General features: G+C 38.9%; 1 protein-coding gene across 1 annotated transcript in view; it reads right to left on the reverse strand.

Annotated features, from left to right (window-relative positions):
* Positions 1-18,178, reverse strand: part of il1rapl1a (interleukin 1 receptor accessory protein-like 1a) — an 81,800-nt gene that overhangs the window by 54,362 nt on the left and 9,260 nt on the right. The window contains exon 2 of the mRNA XM_016509676.1: positions 6,076-6,173. Within this exon, the coding sequence (XP_016365162.1) occupies positions 6,076-6,160 (85 nt within the window). The 5' untranslated portion in view covers positions 6,161-6,173. The remainder of the gene's footprint in view (positions 1-6,075; positions 6,174-18,178) is intronic.

The raw sequence follows: 18,178 nt of genomic DNA on the forward strand, positions 1-18,178 counted from the left end.
ATATTATAAAATTAGCTAAATTGCATGTACAAAATACAATAATATTTACAATGGAATGTAATGCATAATAATTCTGTTTACATAACCATCACAAAAAAAATAAATAAATAAAAAACTAAGTATAAAAAGTACATCAGCATCTTGATCCAGCCAAACTGATTTGAAGGCACCTAATGTTGTAATTATGACATCCCAACACATAAAAAAAATCTTCCCAGGAGGACTTGAACAAATCATTTAACTTTCTTGAATTTCAAGGATAACAAATAATAAGACATTGGTGAGAAGGGATCTAGTCAAGACAGATCAAAAAGAGGCTGTAAGGGATACATTTAATTGCTGTTAGTCAATGAAATATAGCTTTTCAAAAAAATTCTAGTGAACAAAAAAATGCAAAAAATGTTGGGTTATGGGTTGGATTGTGAAAAATTTGACTTCACCGAAGAACATACAATCCATTAAACTAACTGCACTTCTCACAGCCTTGGTTTCATTCACGTCAAATTAAACATGGTGTCTACCTTGACTAGTCCATTTGCAAGCTATTTTTGTTTAATGAGGTCTTGCCCTTCCTTGAAATCACCAAATGTTCTTTTTACAAGCCTAATACGAATATCATCAGCAAAATTCTTGTAAAATGCACCAATGAATCAGCCTCAAATCAACTTAAATAATTTCTTTAGAAAAGAACCTTCCCTCTTCATCTCTAAGGATGACATTTTTCATCTCATTTCTCAAATCTCTTTTCATAAATCTGCATTCAAATTTCAGCATAATCCATAATGCAAAAGACAATTAGAGCTTGATATTTCATAACCAATCAGAACGTGTCCTTGTTCAATTACAGCTGTGAAGTCCTTTAAAACACATCAAGAGGAATGCATGCTGTGCTGATGAGATGTGTGTTTGTGTCGCTCAAAGTCACGAACACGCACACATTCACGCACACATACTGATGTCTGGGCCATGCCTTGGGCCTCTGCTGAGATGATCAGATGGAAAGGGAAAGAGTTATTATTTCATTTTCAGCACAGAGAGTGATGTTGATGTGACTGACATTTAATAGTGTCTTTGAAGCTTTGATTCTGCCGCAATACAGTCAGAAGCGTCACTGAGCTGAACAGTGCAGAGTATACAAACCGTCCAATAAAACTCTCTTGCTGGTTTCAACACACTTCCCCATTTCATTATAGGAATATTACAGGCTACTTTCGGTTTTGGAGAACGTGTCTGTGGCGAGGGGGGCGTGGGAAGGCGAAAGGCTGCAGCGGGAGAAAGGGTTTGGAGACGAGCGGTGATAAGGAGGTCAAGTGAATAATGATTAACACCTGTTTGTAATTCCAGTGATTGGGGGAGAGACGAGAGAAAAGCGCCCGCAGACCTGGGAGAGGGGAGAGAGTTGGAGGAGTGTGCGGATGCTTCTTGGGAGACAGGGCTGGGAAACGGAGAAGCGGTGGCACAGGCTGGGGATGCGGTTTCGGGACCGTCGCAGACTGACTCAGAGGAAACGAGAGCGAGGGCGGAGCTTATATCCCCTGAGCTAGATGACTTTCCGCTGGAGCAGTCTCGTGATGAGACGCTTAAAAATGCGTATGACCGGGTCCGCACCATCGACGGACAGCTTCTCCAGCCTGACCAACCTCTCTCGTATCCTTATTTTTCCCTTATAAAAGATAGGTTGTATCGGGTGACCCAAGATACCCAGACAAAAAGAAATACAACCCAGTTATTAGTCCCAAAAAGCCGTCGGGAAATGCTTTTCCAGGCGGCTCATAGTAGTCCCATGGCAGAAGCAGCGCTTACTTTATGTTTGATTTTTGTTGTGGGGGAGCGAATAAAGAGTTTACCCGCCACCCCTGACTTCCTCGTCCTTCTTCCGAATTACGAACTGTATTACAGTGTCAATTGCCACATATAAGAATTTGGAAAATATGAAGCTTGTGTTTTTACTAAAGCTGTTATTAGAATTCTGTGTGTTACCTGAGTTGTGAAATTGTCTGAATCGTCCCGTTGAGGTGGGACTACTTTCCGGGTGGACGAACTCCTGGTCATGCATAAGTGATGAAACTTCTGTGAGTGCAGCTCCTAACAGTTGCTTGGAATGGAAAACTAGTGTATTGCATACTGCATAGTATGTACTGTACTGCATACTAATCTTTTTAAGTACGTGAAACAGAATGCTGTATGCAACAGTGTCACATGACATCATTAGGTTGCATGTCAACTTCAGCGAGTGGATTAATTAACATTTTTAACAAACCCGTGAGTAAAAAAATGTCTGAATATGGCCAGTGCATTCAAAAAAAAAAAAAAAGAGCTAATATTACATCTGGTTATATGGAAGGTCAAGTTGAGAAGACTACATTGTGTGATACCAAGCAAAAGTAAACATGTTTATTTTAAAGTCAGCAATTTTATCCCTTAAAACTCATATTTGATAATCAAAATGACATGTTTAAATGTAAAAATAATTTCTTCCATTTTTTATTTCACTTGGTTAACTGAAGTAGTAAATGGTAAACAACAACAAGTGGCAATATTAGCTTCATTCAGCTATATATGTTAGAACCAAACTGACTGCAAAGAAAATGAAGAGCAAATCATATGGGGTCATCTACAAGTCGATGTATAAGAATTAGCCTAGGGCTGACAGTCGATTAAAAATTTTAATTAATTAATTAATTACATGATGTTTCGATTAATGAATCTAATTAAATAGGACTGTGAAAATACCAACAAAAGATTATTTAAAGCTAGTTTTGTGTTAAATGAAAAAGTACCAAGTAGACATTACAAATTGTAGCTTTAGAAAGAAATATTTTATTTGATTCAATATAAAATGCATTACACACAAACATTTAGGCTACAACGGCCTAACATAAACTATGGTACATAAAAGAAGATAATTTGAGAAACATCTCAGTATTTTTTTCATACAGTGAAAGTCATTGTAAACCAAAACAGTTTCGTTACCAAGTCTTCAAAATACCTTCTTTTATGTTCCACAAAAGAAAGGTTTGAAACGACATGAGGGTGAGTAAATTATGACAGAATTGATTTTTTTTGTGTGTACTATCCCTTTCATGTTTTTATTTTTATTATTATTTTATTTTTTTTTATGAAATGATACTCTAATTAAGAAACTAAATCTGCCAGCAGGTGGCGGTAAATGTCTTCATTCGATTCGTTCAAACGGCTGATTCATTCAGGAATGAAGTAAACGGCTCTCTTTATAAATGGGCTTTTGAATCATTGGTTCACACGATTCGTTCGAAATGCGGATTCATTCAGAAACTAAACACTGCTGTGTTGCTCGGAGATGCGAAACAATTCTGCTATGGCTTAAAAGGTCATATGTTCTCTGCAAAATTGAGCAAAAACACATGATTGTGTTTAAAATATAACACAATATCAACTTCTTATTTACTGAACTGTTGTATAAATCACATTTAAACTCATGATATTCGGGACAAAATCAGCACTCGTGTGTGATATGGTATGATATAAATATGAGACAAAAACGCATACAGGGGCAATTTTGCCCCAATATCTTGAATTTTAGGGCATAACTGCATTTATGGAGTTGTTTCCCTGCATCATATTTTTGTCAACAGTCAACTATGTGAAATGTAAGGTGACCTACAGGTCTGGGGGAGGGGCCAGTGCGTTAACTGTATTCAAATGTTTTATTTGCGTTATTTTTTCATAACTAATTCATTAAGTTAACGCGTTAAACTGACAGCCCTAATAAGAATGGTAATGCATTTTATGTATCGCTCTCTACAACACAAAGAAAATTGATATCATTAGCCTTTGGCTTGACTACGTTATCAAACAGCTAATAATGTGTTGCTAAAGTTACACAAACCATGTTCCCTTTTGCCATCCCAGACAGCAAATGATATGAAAAGCCCCACCCTGCAAGTTGACAAGATTGGTTACATGTTTGTGATGGTAGGGAACAAGGGTGGTTTTAAACCACATTTTAAGACTGTCTTTGATACACTGCTCTTTTAAGGAGAAAACGCTCTGCAATGGTTGCTATAGTCTGTGTATTACTGTAAACTAAATCCCATTCGGGTTTTTTTTACAGAGGAGTGCATCAAAAATATTATTTTTGGTAATCAACAGCAAGCAACAGACGTTGCCCTCAGACATTCCTATAAGGAAAGCCAGCATGTACAAATTTGAGTACATCTTGATTACATGTACTAGACATTACATCCGGCATGCTTTCATCACACAGCGGTCGGTGGCAGTCCTGCACCACTGTAATTTTAGAGTGCCTTCAAAAAACCTTTAAAGTAGTGTGCCTTCAACACCCCCATGGCCAAAGGTCTTTGTAAGGCTGTGCTTTAAGTGATTTCAAACGTGTGGATTTCGAGTGTCTTTTCAAGGCTGCATTGAGGTGCGTTCTCATAAGATGACTGTACTTTTAAAGTCACCATGAAATCAAAATGGACTCTATTTACTTTCTTAACATTGCACATTCTTAACATTTCTTAAAATTAAAAGTTTTACCCCAGCAGAAAAGAATATTACTTCTTTAGTGAGCAGTTTAAAATCATGGACACTAACATGAGATATCATTTAACATGAGAAAGCTAGTTCATGCATTCATGACCTCTACACTGGACTATTGAAATGCACTGCTAGGTGATTGTCCTGCATCTTCAGTAAACAAGCTACAGGTAGTCCAAAATGCAATTTGCCTTATTAAAGCTTTTTTATTCTACATATGGTGGTCACTATAAGCTGAGAGCACATGACCAACCAGATACTCCTCATTATCTTGGTAACCCTTTTGTTATCAGGTAACCTTTGTTTATGCAATGAATCAATGGTGGCTGACTGTGAATAGCACATTTCAACAATGGAATCAATACCTAAAACTTATCTATGCCACTATGGGCCAATTTTAGTCTAAGACAACCAGTGCAACATAAACTAGTGCTAGATTCTTAAAATAGCAGATCTGAATGTAAGCTTGCAGTCAATTGCAAAAATGGATAGAGGTTTAAGTGGACTAAATGATTGGAAGTCCACACCAGTGAAGAAGATCACTGAAGTTATGAAGATGAAGAAGTTGTAACATTCTGATGGGTCAAAAAGAAAAAAAAAAGAATGCCATTCCAAAAAAGAATCTTTCATCATCATTTCATCTCTGAATTGACTTTCCTTGTTGCTTGATTTTGGAATGAATTGGATAACCAAAAACCAAATAGCAATTTAAGAACTGTTTTAGCAAACACCCATGCAGATCTGGCTCTATTCTGGTACATAACGACCACTTTTCACAATCCAATCAAGTGCTTACAGATAAAATCAACTGCCATTCTACATTTTTTTCTGCTTGAATATCCTGTTTCAATCGGAAATATGGCTACTTATGGAAGTATAATGGGTTGCGAATGCCATTTCATGCTGACTTTAAGGCAAGATGCTGAAATTGTCCTCAAAAGACTCCCGCCAGTTTCCATCAGACTGTACATTATAACTGTTTCTTCAGCCAACTCTGAAATAGGGTTTATATTTTTAGATCATTTTCAGTGAACACCTTGAGTTTCAGTAATTGAGTAACTCTTTTTTGTGTTGTCATTATGCTACAGGAGAAAACGGAGGTATCAGGAAATACAAATTTTGGTCCAGAGGAACATAAAACTGCAGCTTAACTCATAACACCTCCCTGCACCTAATTATCTGGAGTACATGGTGGTCTTGGCTCACATTTTATGCTCTTTTTCCAAGTCAGCCATACACACACACATTTTCTCGCCATTTGTGTGTGTGTGCAGTTTGGTGATTATGTACTTGCCTACTTGTGCGTAAAGGAAAGCACACATACACACTCACCATCTCAGCACACAAGAATGACCTTCACAATCAATGCTGCATTAAATTAAGCTTTAATATGTACAGTCACATGGCCGGTGAGAGCAGTTTAGCATAGCAGCTTTCATTACGCCGTGAAATAATATTTGATGTTACCCTTTAATGCGAAGAGCAAGCCCTCTGTGAGTAATGAGAGAGAGAGAGAGAGAGAGAGAGAGAGAGACAGACAGAAATTGGACATACCTGAGCCTCTCTTTGACACCACCTTCAGAGTCAGAGACACAGAGACACCGCAGAGCAGGAACAGCACTGGGTTGAGAGCTGTCATCTTCCTCTCCAGCCTGACGGAGACACAGATAGAAACCTCACATGTCATACAGGCAACATACAAGCACAAGCTACCCACGTCCAGACCTGCATTTGCTTTTCTGCCAAACACAAGATTTAAAGGTGAAGTGTGTAATTTTGTCGATGTTAAAACCCAGTAGGCTGACTTCGTGAAGTGGGTAAACACGGTGACGCTGTCAAACACTGCTCTGTTTGTTTGAGCGGCCCGACATTTTAACTTCTGACTCAACCAATGGCGTGAATTTGGGGCAGGACTACTTTACTGGAACAATAGAAGAGTGTGTTTAAGAAATCTATTCGAAAACATTATTATTATTGCAGTCCCCTACTGGTTTACAGTATATTTTTTTAAATGACTGGGCAGTTTTTGAGTGATAATACTGTTGGAAAAACCCCATAGACTTACATTAAACAATACTATAGAGATTTGCTGGGCTATTTTGATCTGGGCTAGTAAGCAACCACCCAGAACACCAAAGCAACATGCTAAAAACACTCAGTATACATTACCATCCGATTAGAAATCTTTAATATAATGGTTTTTAATAAAGTATGTAAAATGGATAATTCCGATTCTTGATTATGATTGGCTGAGCCGCATTCGAAGACATTGTAAAATACTCTATAAACAAACATTTGACCTTATTACATCAGTATTACTTCGTTGCTGCTAGACATTGCTGAAGAACTTGGTGGAAAAATGGTTATTTGTTACCAATAAATTAATAGATTTTTATTGCTTTGTGTTTATTTTATGAGACCTTGCCCGGTATAACAACATCCCTTAGCTGTTCTAAAAATCACTGTAAACCATGGCTTCTTGAGGCTTGTTGCTTTAAAACACCCCTCAGTATACCTTAGCAACCACATAGTAACATACTAAAAAAACACTCAAGTATAGCAACCACCCACTCACAATTTATTCAGAAATGTACAAATCTAGTTGGTTTTACTGGCCACATAGCAACACTCAAGAGTAAATGCTGCTCAGAATACCTTAGCTGCAACAAAGCAACCTTTAATAATATGATTGAATTGATAAATATGATTTCAAAACAATAAAATTAGCCAGAATACCTTAACAACTGCCATGCACCACCCCATATATTGTATTCAGTAAACATGCAAACGATGTTTATATTGACAAATGACACTACTAATTATTTGTTATACTGACATTTATGAAAATGATACAAATTCCATTTTTGTCTTTAGTGTAGAGGTAGTACAAACCTTCAAGGAGCAGAAACCTGAAAAAAATGGCGTTTGGTGTCGTACTGTATCGCGTACCTTGTCAGTGTCGTGCGCTTTGCTTGGCCATAACATACAAATCTACTGTAGTTGTTCATACTGACTTGTTACAATACTAAAATTTCTAACTTTGTTACAGGACCTTGATATTCTACAATATTTGATACCATGGGGGGAAAAATCACCACATTAAGGCCATATAATTTGAACAGTATCCAAGTTCATTTAATTTTTATCATTTTCTTATCAACTGAAACTCTGTTGCCTCAGATTCTTCACATCATGTGAGGAGCTCTGATGGGGATTATATAGTAATAATAATAATAACAATAATAATCATCATCATCATAATCTGCATTATTATAATACAACTGCACTGTAAAATAAAAAATGAATGTTTCATGAATATATGTATGAATAATTAAAGCATATCTGAATATATTAATCAGAGCAATACATAATTTTTCATAATAGAAATGGCAAATGGCCCCCAAATATATGTATTTATAATAACTTTCTGCTCTCCATATACTTGCTTTATGTACACAGTTCCAGCAATAATGTGTAAAGTATGCAAAATTTAATTTCTCTGGAATTCAGACATTTTTGCTTTCTTACTTTCTCCATATATATGTATATGTGTGATACAAAGCTAAGAGAGATACAATCTTTAAGCATTTCTTTCTTGGTCAAATCATATTAAAGTATGACTTCTTCATATTTTATCTGATTTCTCTGCCTTCCCACGAAGCCACTCAATCACCTGCGTTCTGTGGTCATATTTGAAATCTATTTTAATCTCCGTTTGCTGTCTGTGCACAACGTCCACACAATTCTCCCACCTGAGAGGTTATAGAAGCCTGTTTTCAGAGGGCATCCAAACCATTTCCATCGGAGAATAAGCACACACTGATTGCTTTGTCCTCTCTCCTTGAATGGGTGTTTCTTAAATGTTTGAGTAATGTAGGACACCCACGATTATTAAAAAGAACTCTGGGTGTGTAACATTTTAAGAGAATTAATTAAACTCGTTAACAAAGAGGTCAGAAAAAAAAAAGATATGCAGTAATGATTTAGTGTATCATCTCCCTTTAAAGTGTAAGAACAAATGATGAGAGCTATCAGAGAGGCGAACTAGATATCTGAATGCTATGCGCAAGCCTCTGAAGTCTATTGAACCCAAATTTGACTCATATATTCATTAATAAAGAGGCACAGAGTTTGGTAACTGGATTCAAAGGCAAATATATATGGATGGTTAACAAGGAACATGAACATTTTTCAAGATTGTAGGTAAATAATACATTAAAGGATAAGGAAAATGGTATATTTTAATTGCTGTAACTGTTTTTCACCATTTTTTTTGCAGTTAATATAAATAAATACAGTGTGAAAAATACATTTCTCAAAACACAAGTACTGCATATACATGTCAACCACCCATAATCACCGCTGTTTACGGTTTTATTTGAAGTCTCCAGTTGATAAAGCACCTTAACATCATTTCAGGTTCATAATTCATTTCACAGTCCTGTCACATGACTCCCCCATGATGCACTGCTTCTGTCACTTTAACGCAGACCTCTAAATTACTCCCTGCAGCTATACGGTATTCTTGGAATTCCCTCTAAGACATGTTATATCTAATCAAATAACACCTATATTCCCTGCTTCCCGTCTTTTTTCAAATAATTAATGTAAACTTAATAAGTGTGTGCAAACCCTTCCTCTTCATCCGTAATTATCTTACAATAACATTCTACTGATGATGAATTGCATGCCAAATTCAGACACTGGAAGGCCTAAATCCCATCAGGAACAGTAGCATTTGAGAGGTTAATAGACTTTATTTTGTGTGTGTGTGTGTGTTAAAAAGGCAAAGGGGCGAAAGAGAGAGAGTGCTCTTGTGATCTCTTTAAATGGCTTATCATCCCTCTCCCACACATAATCTTAGAGGAGAGAGAAACAGAGAGAAAAAAAAATGAGAAAAGGTAGAATATAAAGATTTCACATTTTCACAGCCACCAGTTAATGCGTATGAGATCACTTATTACGGCTTTAATTAAAGGGATAGTTCACCCAAAAATGAAAATTCTGTCAACATTTACTCATCCTCATGCTGTTCCAAACCCAAACGACTATCTTTCCGCAGTGAAACATAAAAGGTACATTTTATAGGACTGTTCTGGAACAGACCCATTTAGGCAATTATTAACTGAAAATCTTGATATCCGTCCTCTGATGTATTCATCCAGGAAGCAGCAATGTCTAAATTGTGAATTGATTGTTTTTCAAGTCAGATCTCTTTAATGAATTGGCTAATCCAGTTCACAAAATGTGAATGATTCGTTCACAAATCTGACTGATATGGTCAGTTCAGCTCTCTCAATGAATCACAACAAATAATATGGAGGAGAAAATGATCAGTGAACAATGACTTCCATATGTTCCTCACACAACCTTAAGGCCTTTCCACACTGAGCGCGAAAATGCGAAACGAATATCGGATGCGATGACGCGCCGGAATAAATACATTTCTATGGATGCTTCCACATAGAAGTGAACATTCGCAACCGAAAATGCGAATGTTTTTTTTCGCACCAGTCCGACAAATCTTTTCAGTTTCGCAAAGCGAAAACACGTGCCGTCCAATAAGATTTGAGCTAGGATCATATGACCAGAGCAGCTGCTGTTGAAGGGTGAGAATGGTGGCGCCGTTTCGAAAACCAGTGAAAACAAACACCGTAGAAGAGTTAGACGCGCCGGAATAAATACATTTCTATGGATGCTTCCACATAGAAGTGAACATTCGCAACCGAAAATGCCAGACAAATCTTTTCAGTTTCGCAAAGCGAAAACACGTGCCGTCCAATAAGATTTGAGCTAGGATCATATGACCAGAGCAGCTGCTGTTGAAGGGTGAGAATGGTGGCGCCGTTTCGAAAACCAGTGAAAACAAACACCGTAGAAGAGTTATCCCGTATAAGAGAAGAGAGTGGATGCTGAGTTCTTGTTATCGTTGGTATTTGAGAACAGATTTATTCTCACATGTTCTTTATTCAGAATAACATTTCTATTAATTGCCCACTGAAATACATTTTCAAGTGTTGCTTGATGATAATTGTACTTCTAATTATATTTTAGGATGTAGCCTATTCTTGTAAGCATTATAGATAGTTTGTGTTTCTGGTGTAGAACCAAACTTTATCTTAATTTAGATGTTAAATCCATATACGAGATACATATCTGAGGAAAAAGGCATTGTTGTTCAGCGCCACCTAGCGTGCAGACGTGAATTAGCAGAAGGCGAACAATCATTTCGTGCTCGGTGTGAAAGCACCGCTCGACGATACGCCTCGCTTTTTCGCATAGCGCTCAGTGTGGAAAGGTCTTTAGTGTTTTTTTTTTTAATATGGCATATCATATGGGACATTTCTGATACTTTATAATCCATTTTAAAGCTTAAAAGTTCCAGTCCACATTCATTATAATTGCATTGAAAACAGCAACCAGTGCAAAAAACAAAGAAAGCCATACAAGCTTGGTATGTCATAAGAGTAAGTAAATAACAAAAATAAATTATGGCCAACCAGATTTCACAGAAAAATGATAATATGTTGATTTCAGATGAAACTGTACAATGTGAATCATCTGAAAATGTACATTTTTAGTAGGGGTATGAATCTTCACTGGTTTCACAATTCGATTTGATTACAATTATCATGTCAATGATTCGATTCAATTCGATATCACAATGCATCACGATGTGTTGCATTCTCAATTTTTTATATTACTCACATGGCAACATTTTCATATAAATTTTATATCACATTTATTTTATGCATTTTTATTAAATTATATAAGCAGAATCAGATTCAGAATCGTTGAAGAGAGAATCGCATTGCATCGGAGAATCAATATTTTCTCCCACCCATAATTTTTAGGGGGGAAAAAAACATTAAAAGTAACTGTAACGGGGGCGTAAGCAGATTGTAGGAAAACATATGAACAAGATCATACAAATTCATATGAATTTGCAAACAGTTCAGCAAAATGTAAAACAGTTATAAACTACCTTGAGATTTTGTTGATTATTAAGTAGTGCCTTCCCATGCAAAATTTGCTGCAATGATACTAGACTATAGTGGGTGGTTGCCAGGGTGTTGCTATGCGGTTACTGGGGTGTTCTGAGTGACATGTAGTGTCACTCAGAACACTATCCCTTAATCTAAATATATAGCTTCAACAAGATTTTTCATCCCATTTTAGCACAAAAAATAAATGAGCAAATAAGAAAAAAAGGTAAATTATACATATATTATGCATTATATAAAATACATAATTTCATTTGCTTCATTTTATGTAATTTGCTGTTTTGCATTTATATTCTCTCTATATATATTTCAGTTGCTTAGAAAAGTAACAAACATGCCTCTCCTCAACAAGCCGCATGATTCAAGGTAGTACAAACAAACAATGTGGGATGAGTTATGTGCCATATTTCCAGCCTTAGGGTTAACGCTTTTTTAAAAAGTGATGCTAGAGATGCGTGACTTAGCAAATAACACTAATCATCCCCAATCATTCAGTCACCTGTTAAATCACACAGTCACCTAATCATCTGCCAGACTGAACACTTTTAAGATCAAATCAGTCCAAATGAGCGCTGCTTTTTTCCCCACTCACAATTGGCAATTCAATCACCGTCCAGTTAGAGGCGTACACAGAAGGTCTTCCTCATTTCTCATTGCAGCTAATATCCACATACACATGTACGGTCGCTCACACACATGCACATGGACAGGCGTGTGGCGGCGGGCCCAGCTGTGAATGATTGATGTGGTGATTTTATGATTTAATCCAATTTAAACTCTCCACATCTCCAGGCCTGACAGTCAACACATTTACCATGCGGTAAATATAACAGTGCCCCTGGAGGAAGAGAGCTGCGTTATGAACAGAGATACACACATCGTTAAAAAACCCCACACACACACACACTTACGAGACAGCAGAACGAATGACTCAAGGACAACCTGAGCCACATCTATATTCAGACAGTACACATATGACGGTTCACAAGAGAGCCAAATAGACGTGTGTGCATGTGTGTGTTTGTGTTATTGTATGTGTGGGCTTGTATTTATAAAAGAATGAGGGGGGAAAAAGATAAAGACCACGCTGGTCTTTGTGGACTCCATTATTTATTGTGGCAGTTCCAGCTTTCTCGTGCCAGCCAAATATCAGAGTAGAAGTCGAACACGCTCGGGGGCATAAAGTGTGTGTGTGCGTGACTGAGTGCGAAAGCAGGAAATGAGAAACAATAAATATAGACTCAAATATGGACTCCTGAAAGATTTTTTTTATGACACTGACTTGTTAGTGCACATGTAACCTTGACTACAGGTGCTGTACCCTCACCATACATCACAGCCATGAAAAAGTCAGAGAACACTAACGGTCTTTCCGTGCCCTTAGCATGAATTGAAATTCAGAATATTGATCAGGTGTGTATGTGGTTTAAAAGGGCTTGCAGACTGTTCACACTTCACTGATCGGCCCCAGCTAACAAGGGACCCCTGAGTACTCTTCCATGCTCTGCGCTGCTGATGGTGATTAATTATTGAGTATTACTGCTCTCCTACACCACCTCCAGACACAGCACCGCTAATCCCCTCACCAGAAACACTCATTCTCAGTCAGGAGTAAAAAAAAAAAGACAAGATAATAGGTGGTCAAAAGGGCTAGCAAAGATAATGGATAGCAATGAGAGAGAAGAAAAGAGCTATGTGCAGGAAACGTAAGGTTTTCAATTTAAATTACATCTGACATGACTTTACATGATGAAAGGTGTATATATCTGCAGGGCTCCCACTCCTACTGCAGTTGTTTTTGAAGCTTGAAAAACATTGCTGATTCGACGTATTCTAGTCTGTGAGATTTGAAGGCCGCTACTCTCACACTGGCTACAGAAGAAGATAATGATATTTATAGAATGATTTTTATGCTCACTATAGAACCTTCAATGACTTTTGAGATTTAATTGACTTCCATGAATTTTACAGGCCTGGAAATCACCATTTTATAATTCTCTGGTTTTTCATGAGTGAGAACCCTGCCACTGGCAACATCATGAATGGATAAATTAGACAAATGAGATATTTATGCAAAGCCAAACTATCCTCCAATGCATGAAAAATTACAGATATGTATGAATTTATACTAGTTAACTGCATGTATAGTCGCATATATATACTCCAGTGTACTAGTTAATATACAATGTGTATAAGCCAGCATAATGTTTTTAATTCCTGAATAGTATTTTTACATTCTGACTCCAGCTAGCCATGGTCTTGATTGGAATTATATAACTTGTTAGAATTATATAAAAGAATGTTACCATTCTAGTAGAGTAGGCTGAGCTAATAAGCTTTGAAATTAAACAACAATTATGCCAAATAAATGAATTTTGAATTCATTCAGAAACAGATGCTGTTGTGACCTAAACATTTTATTTGGATATTAATTTATGTATAGGTCTACTTTTGATAAATTTGCAATAACTATGACTGATGTTTCATATATTTGTTTACATTTTAATTCCTTGGACTGTTTCTAATCACTGGTGCACATACATAAAAAGGGCTGAGGCAAGTTGTGTCACAAAAACATGACATGAGTTTTTTGTAACTGACATTTTTCTGTGAAGCACAGTTGCTTAAGAAGCGAGACATGGGGTCATAGCAATTTGTATGTTAATTAACAGTTTCAATCAATACATTCTAGTTTACTGTTTGAGTTAATATACAATTGAGAATACTATTGTTGGCTGAGCTGTTTCAGTCTCCTGCTTCTCAGACTTGTCTGCTGAAAAGACCCCAGTAATCTCACAAGTACTCCCTCTTGAGTTTCAGAAGAGGCTCTCAACGGCTTCTCAAGCAGCACGATTTGCTTAGTTACTGCAATGAAACGTCAGAGATTTCAATATGGACTCAAACTTTCTCATCTAATTCTTGCCAAATTATCTGAGCCATGTCATTCATATTAATACTATGAATAACCAACCTAATTCAAAAAAAAAAAAAACCTGTAACTGTCACAATTCGCTGGAGCATGGGCACGAAGAAACGAGGAGACGTGGAGATTTCACAAAAACGAGAGTCGTTAATAATCCAACAGGGAGTCAAAGAGCACAAGGTAGACGTTTACAACAAGTAGACCCGACAAAGGAAGACTGAACAAACAGGAACTTAAATATAAGGGATAATTACTTAACACAGGTGCACAGAATGACTAATTAACTAAACAAGGACAGGAACATGACCAAAAAAGGGAACACGGAAACAGAAACAGGGGCAAAACATAACAAAACAGGTCCATGATCCTGACATATCGTCCCCCTCCCGGAAGGTGCGTACTCGCGCCGTAGAACAACAGAGGGGGGGCACGGGTGGGAACTTGGGAGGTGGCTCAGGAGGAGTATGGACTCCCGGGAGGGGGCCGGCAGACAGAGACCAGGGAGGCGACGAAGGAGGGAGGAGCCAGGGAGGAAACAGGAGGAACTTGGAGCAGGAGGAGCCAAGCAGGACCCAGGCCACAGCCATGATAGCGACCCACAGTGGAGCCGACAGAGGAAGGAACCATGGAGGAGGAATGGCCGCTGACTCCAGGGGGCCAACCAACGGCGGCGGTGCAGGTGGTGGAGGAGCCTGAGGCGGAGACGGAGAGCCGAATCGGGGCTTAGAGGCTGGAGGCGGAATCAAGGGAATCTCCAGCCACGGCGAAGCTGGAGGATGGCAGTCCCGCGGAGCTCGCACTGCATAGATGGTGGGCTGAGGGTGAGCAGAGGGGCTGCCAGAGCAGGAGGAGGAGGTACTCCGGACGGGAGAGGGGATCCATAGAAAACACAATAGAAACAAAACACTGAGGGAAAAAACAACGGAAACAAAAACGGAGGGTAGACACACGGAGGTAACGGTTTCGATTGGGTCTTTTGTCACAATTCACTGGAGCACGGGCAAGAAGAAATGAGGAGACGTGGAGATTTCACAAAAACGAGAGTCTTTAATAATCCAACAGGGAGTCAAAGAGCACAAGGAAGACGTTTACAACAAGTAGACCCGACAAAGGAAGACTGAACAAACAGGAACTTAAATACAAGGGATAATTACTTACATGTGCACAGAATGACTAATTAACTAAACGAGGACAGGAACATGACCAAAAAAGGGAACACGGAAACAGAAACAGGGGCAAAACATAACAAAACAGGTCCATGATCCTGACAATAACAGCGTGTTACATTTTTAACACACCCAACCTCCAGTTAAATCCTAGCATTACGGCACAACTCCAAATCATACCCTCTGCCCGTGTTTTGAAATAGGTATCAAAGTACAGCAATAATTTCAGCTCCAGAAGGACATACTTGAATCTCATAGCCAAAAGGTCTGACATGTTCATAATATTCTTTGGCTAATTTTAATGAACACAGTGGTTGATCTTAATGCGTTTAGTTTGTCACGTGAAACAATTGCTTCGTTCAAAAGTTCAAAAATCACTGCAATTACAGCCTATCACGATTTAAAGACTGCAATTGATTCATTAAAAAATGATTCACGAGTTCACACTTACATATAATAAACAGAGTAAAGGCTATGCGTATTTGGCGTGCTGTCCGGGGAGAGGGCTCCGAGCTCGGTAATTCCTCCCAAACCTGGGGTACTCTCTCGAGCTGATAGGATAGATAGTGTAATTGCTGATGATGAATTGGCCGGGTTAATTATCTGAACGTGCTCCTCCCGAACTTTGTTACTAAAACATCATTTCACGAGTTCACACTTACATATAATAAACAGAATAAAGGTTATGCGTATTTGGCGTGCTGTCCGGGGAGAGGGCTCCGAGCTCGGCGGAGCGAGTACTGCTGCTGTATCTGAAAAGAAAAAGAGGCTTCTGCGGGAGTGGCCACTGCTACGGCAGTGGGAAGTAGAGATGAGTGGGAAGTAAAGATAAAAGCTCCTGCCGGAGTGGGCACTTCGGTGATATCTGAAAAGAAACTCTGGCTCCTGGGTACCGCTGTGGCATCTGAAGAGAGAAAGATGCTTTTGCGGAAGCAGGCACTGCTGTGGCAGTGGGAAGTATAGATACAGGCTCCTGCAGGAGCGGGCACTTCTGTGATATCTGAAAAGAAACTTTGGCTCCTGGGTACCGCTGTGGCATCTGAAGAGAGAATGTGGCGCGAACATGAGCATGTGGAAAAATTGAATTCCGCTTCGATAGCGCTGGCTTGGAGTTTTTTGTTGGCGCTGAGATGGGAGATGAATGAGGTGATGGTGAGCTGGGAAAAATCAGGGAAAGGCAGGTTGTAAGTGTGGTGAAAATGTTTTAAACCACTCCAAGCAGTTAAGTAGGATTGGAGGGTCCTGGGGGAGACGGCCTGGAGAATAGAACTGAGGGAGGCATCTACAAGGGTTTTTTTATTTTTTTTGCTGCGGGTGGCTTGCGGGAATATCGGCGCCAGCAGCCTGAATTCCTGGAAAGCAGAACAGGAGAGAGTGTCAGCTATTTGATTTTTTGGGTCCGGGATTGCATTTAAAATGAATTGGTTGCAAGCTGAAGTCCAAATGCGACATCTTAGAAAAGGCATTAATGCAGGGGAATTGGACCGGCCTTTATTGATGCAATGCACGGCCGCTTCGTTATCGCAATGCGCTACGATGCCGGTGGTGGACCAATCTTTCCCCCACAGGGCCACTGTGGCGACTAGAGGCTATAACTCTATATAACTCTAGATGCACGGCTGGGATGGAGCCGGGAGGCGAGATGAATGAAAAATCATCTAAAAGGTGGATGAAGTAAGGGATTGCGTAATTATTGGAGAGAATCCAGCAGATAGCCTCTGATAACATGTTGAAAATTTTTTTTGGTTTGCTATGGGAGCTGGAGGCCACTGAAAAGAAAAAGGGGTTATTAGTAATGTGAGGAAAAGACTGAGATGTGTGGGCCTGTGTTGCAGGCAGAGGCAGCCTCTAGGCCACAGGAAGTAAGCGGGGTTCGTGACATCCTGAAGAGCCTGTGTAGCCTGTGCCGCTAGCGGAGGCAGCCTCACGCTAGCGTCTGCTATGGGAGCTGGAGACCACTGAACAGAAAAATGGTTATTAGTAGCATGAGGGAGCGGAAGAGAAGTGGGCCTGTGTTACAAATGGAGGCAGCCTCACGTTTGCTTCAGCTGCTGTAGCTGTAGGCCATGGGAAGGGGGTGGGGTTTGTGACGTCCTGAAGAGCCTGTGTAGCCTGCACTGCTAGCGGAAGCAGCCTCACGCTAGCATCTGCTATGGGAGCTGGAGGTTGCTGAAAGGAAAAAAGGGGGTTAGAAGTAACAGGACGGCAGTGGTGGACGAAGTACACAAATCAAGTACTTGAGTAAAAGTACAGATACGTATAATAAAGTATTACTCCAGTAAAAGTAAAAGTACTCCTTTTTCAATTTTACTCGAGTGAAAGTACAAAAGTACTCGATTTTTTATGTACTTAAGTAAAAAAGTACTGATAGATAGATTCATTTTGCAATTTTATATAGGCTACTTAATGTAATTTTATATTAGCACATATTTTTTATAATCCTACTGCTCAAAATACCTGGGATTTTCCCAAAATAACCACTACATGGAGTCAAGATATATTTTGATATGGACTAAGTTGACGAGAGTGATGTAGTAATGTTCACTATGAAGCTTACACTGCGA

The sequence above is a fragment of the Sinocyclocheilus rhinocerous genome, unplaced genomic scaffold (assembly GCF_001515625.1).
Source record: "Sinocyclocheilus rhinocerous isolate Xijiao unplaced genomic scaffold, SAMN03320098_v1.1 scaffold2369, whole genome shotgun sequence".
NCBI lineage: Eukaryota > Metazoa > Chordata > Actinopteri > Cypriniformes > Cyprinidae > Sinocyclocheilus > Sinocyclocheilus rhinocerous.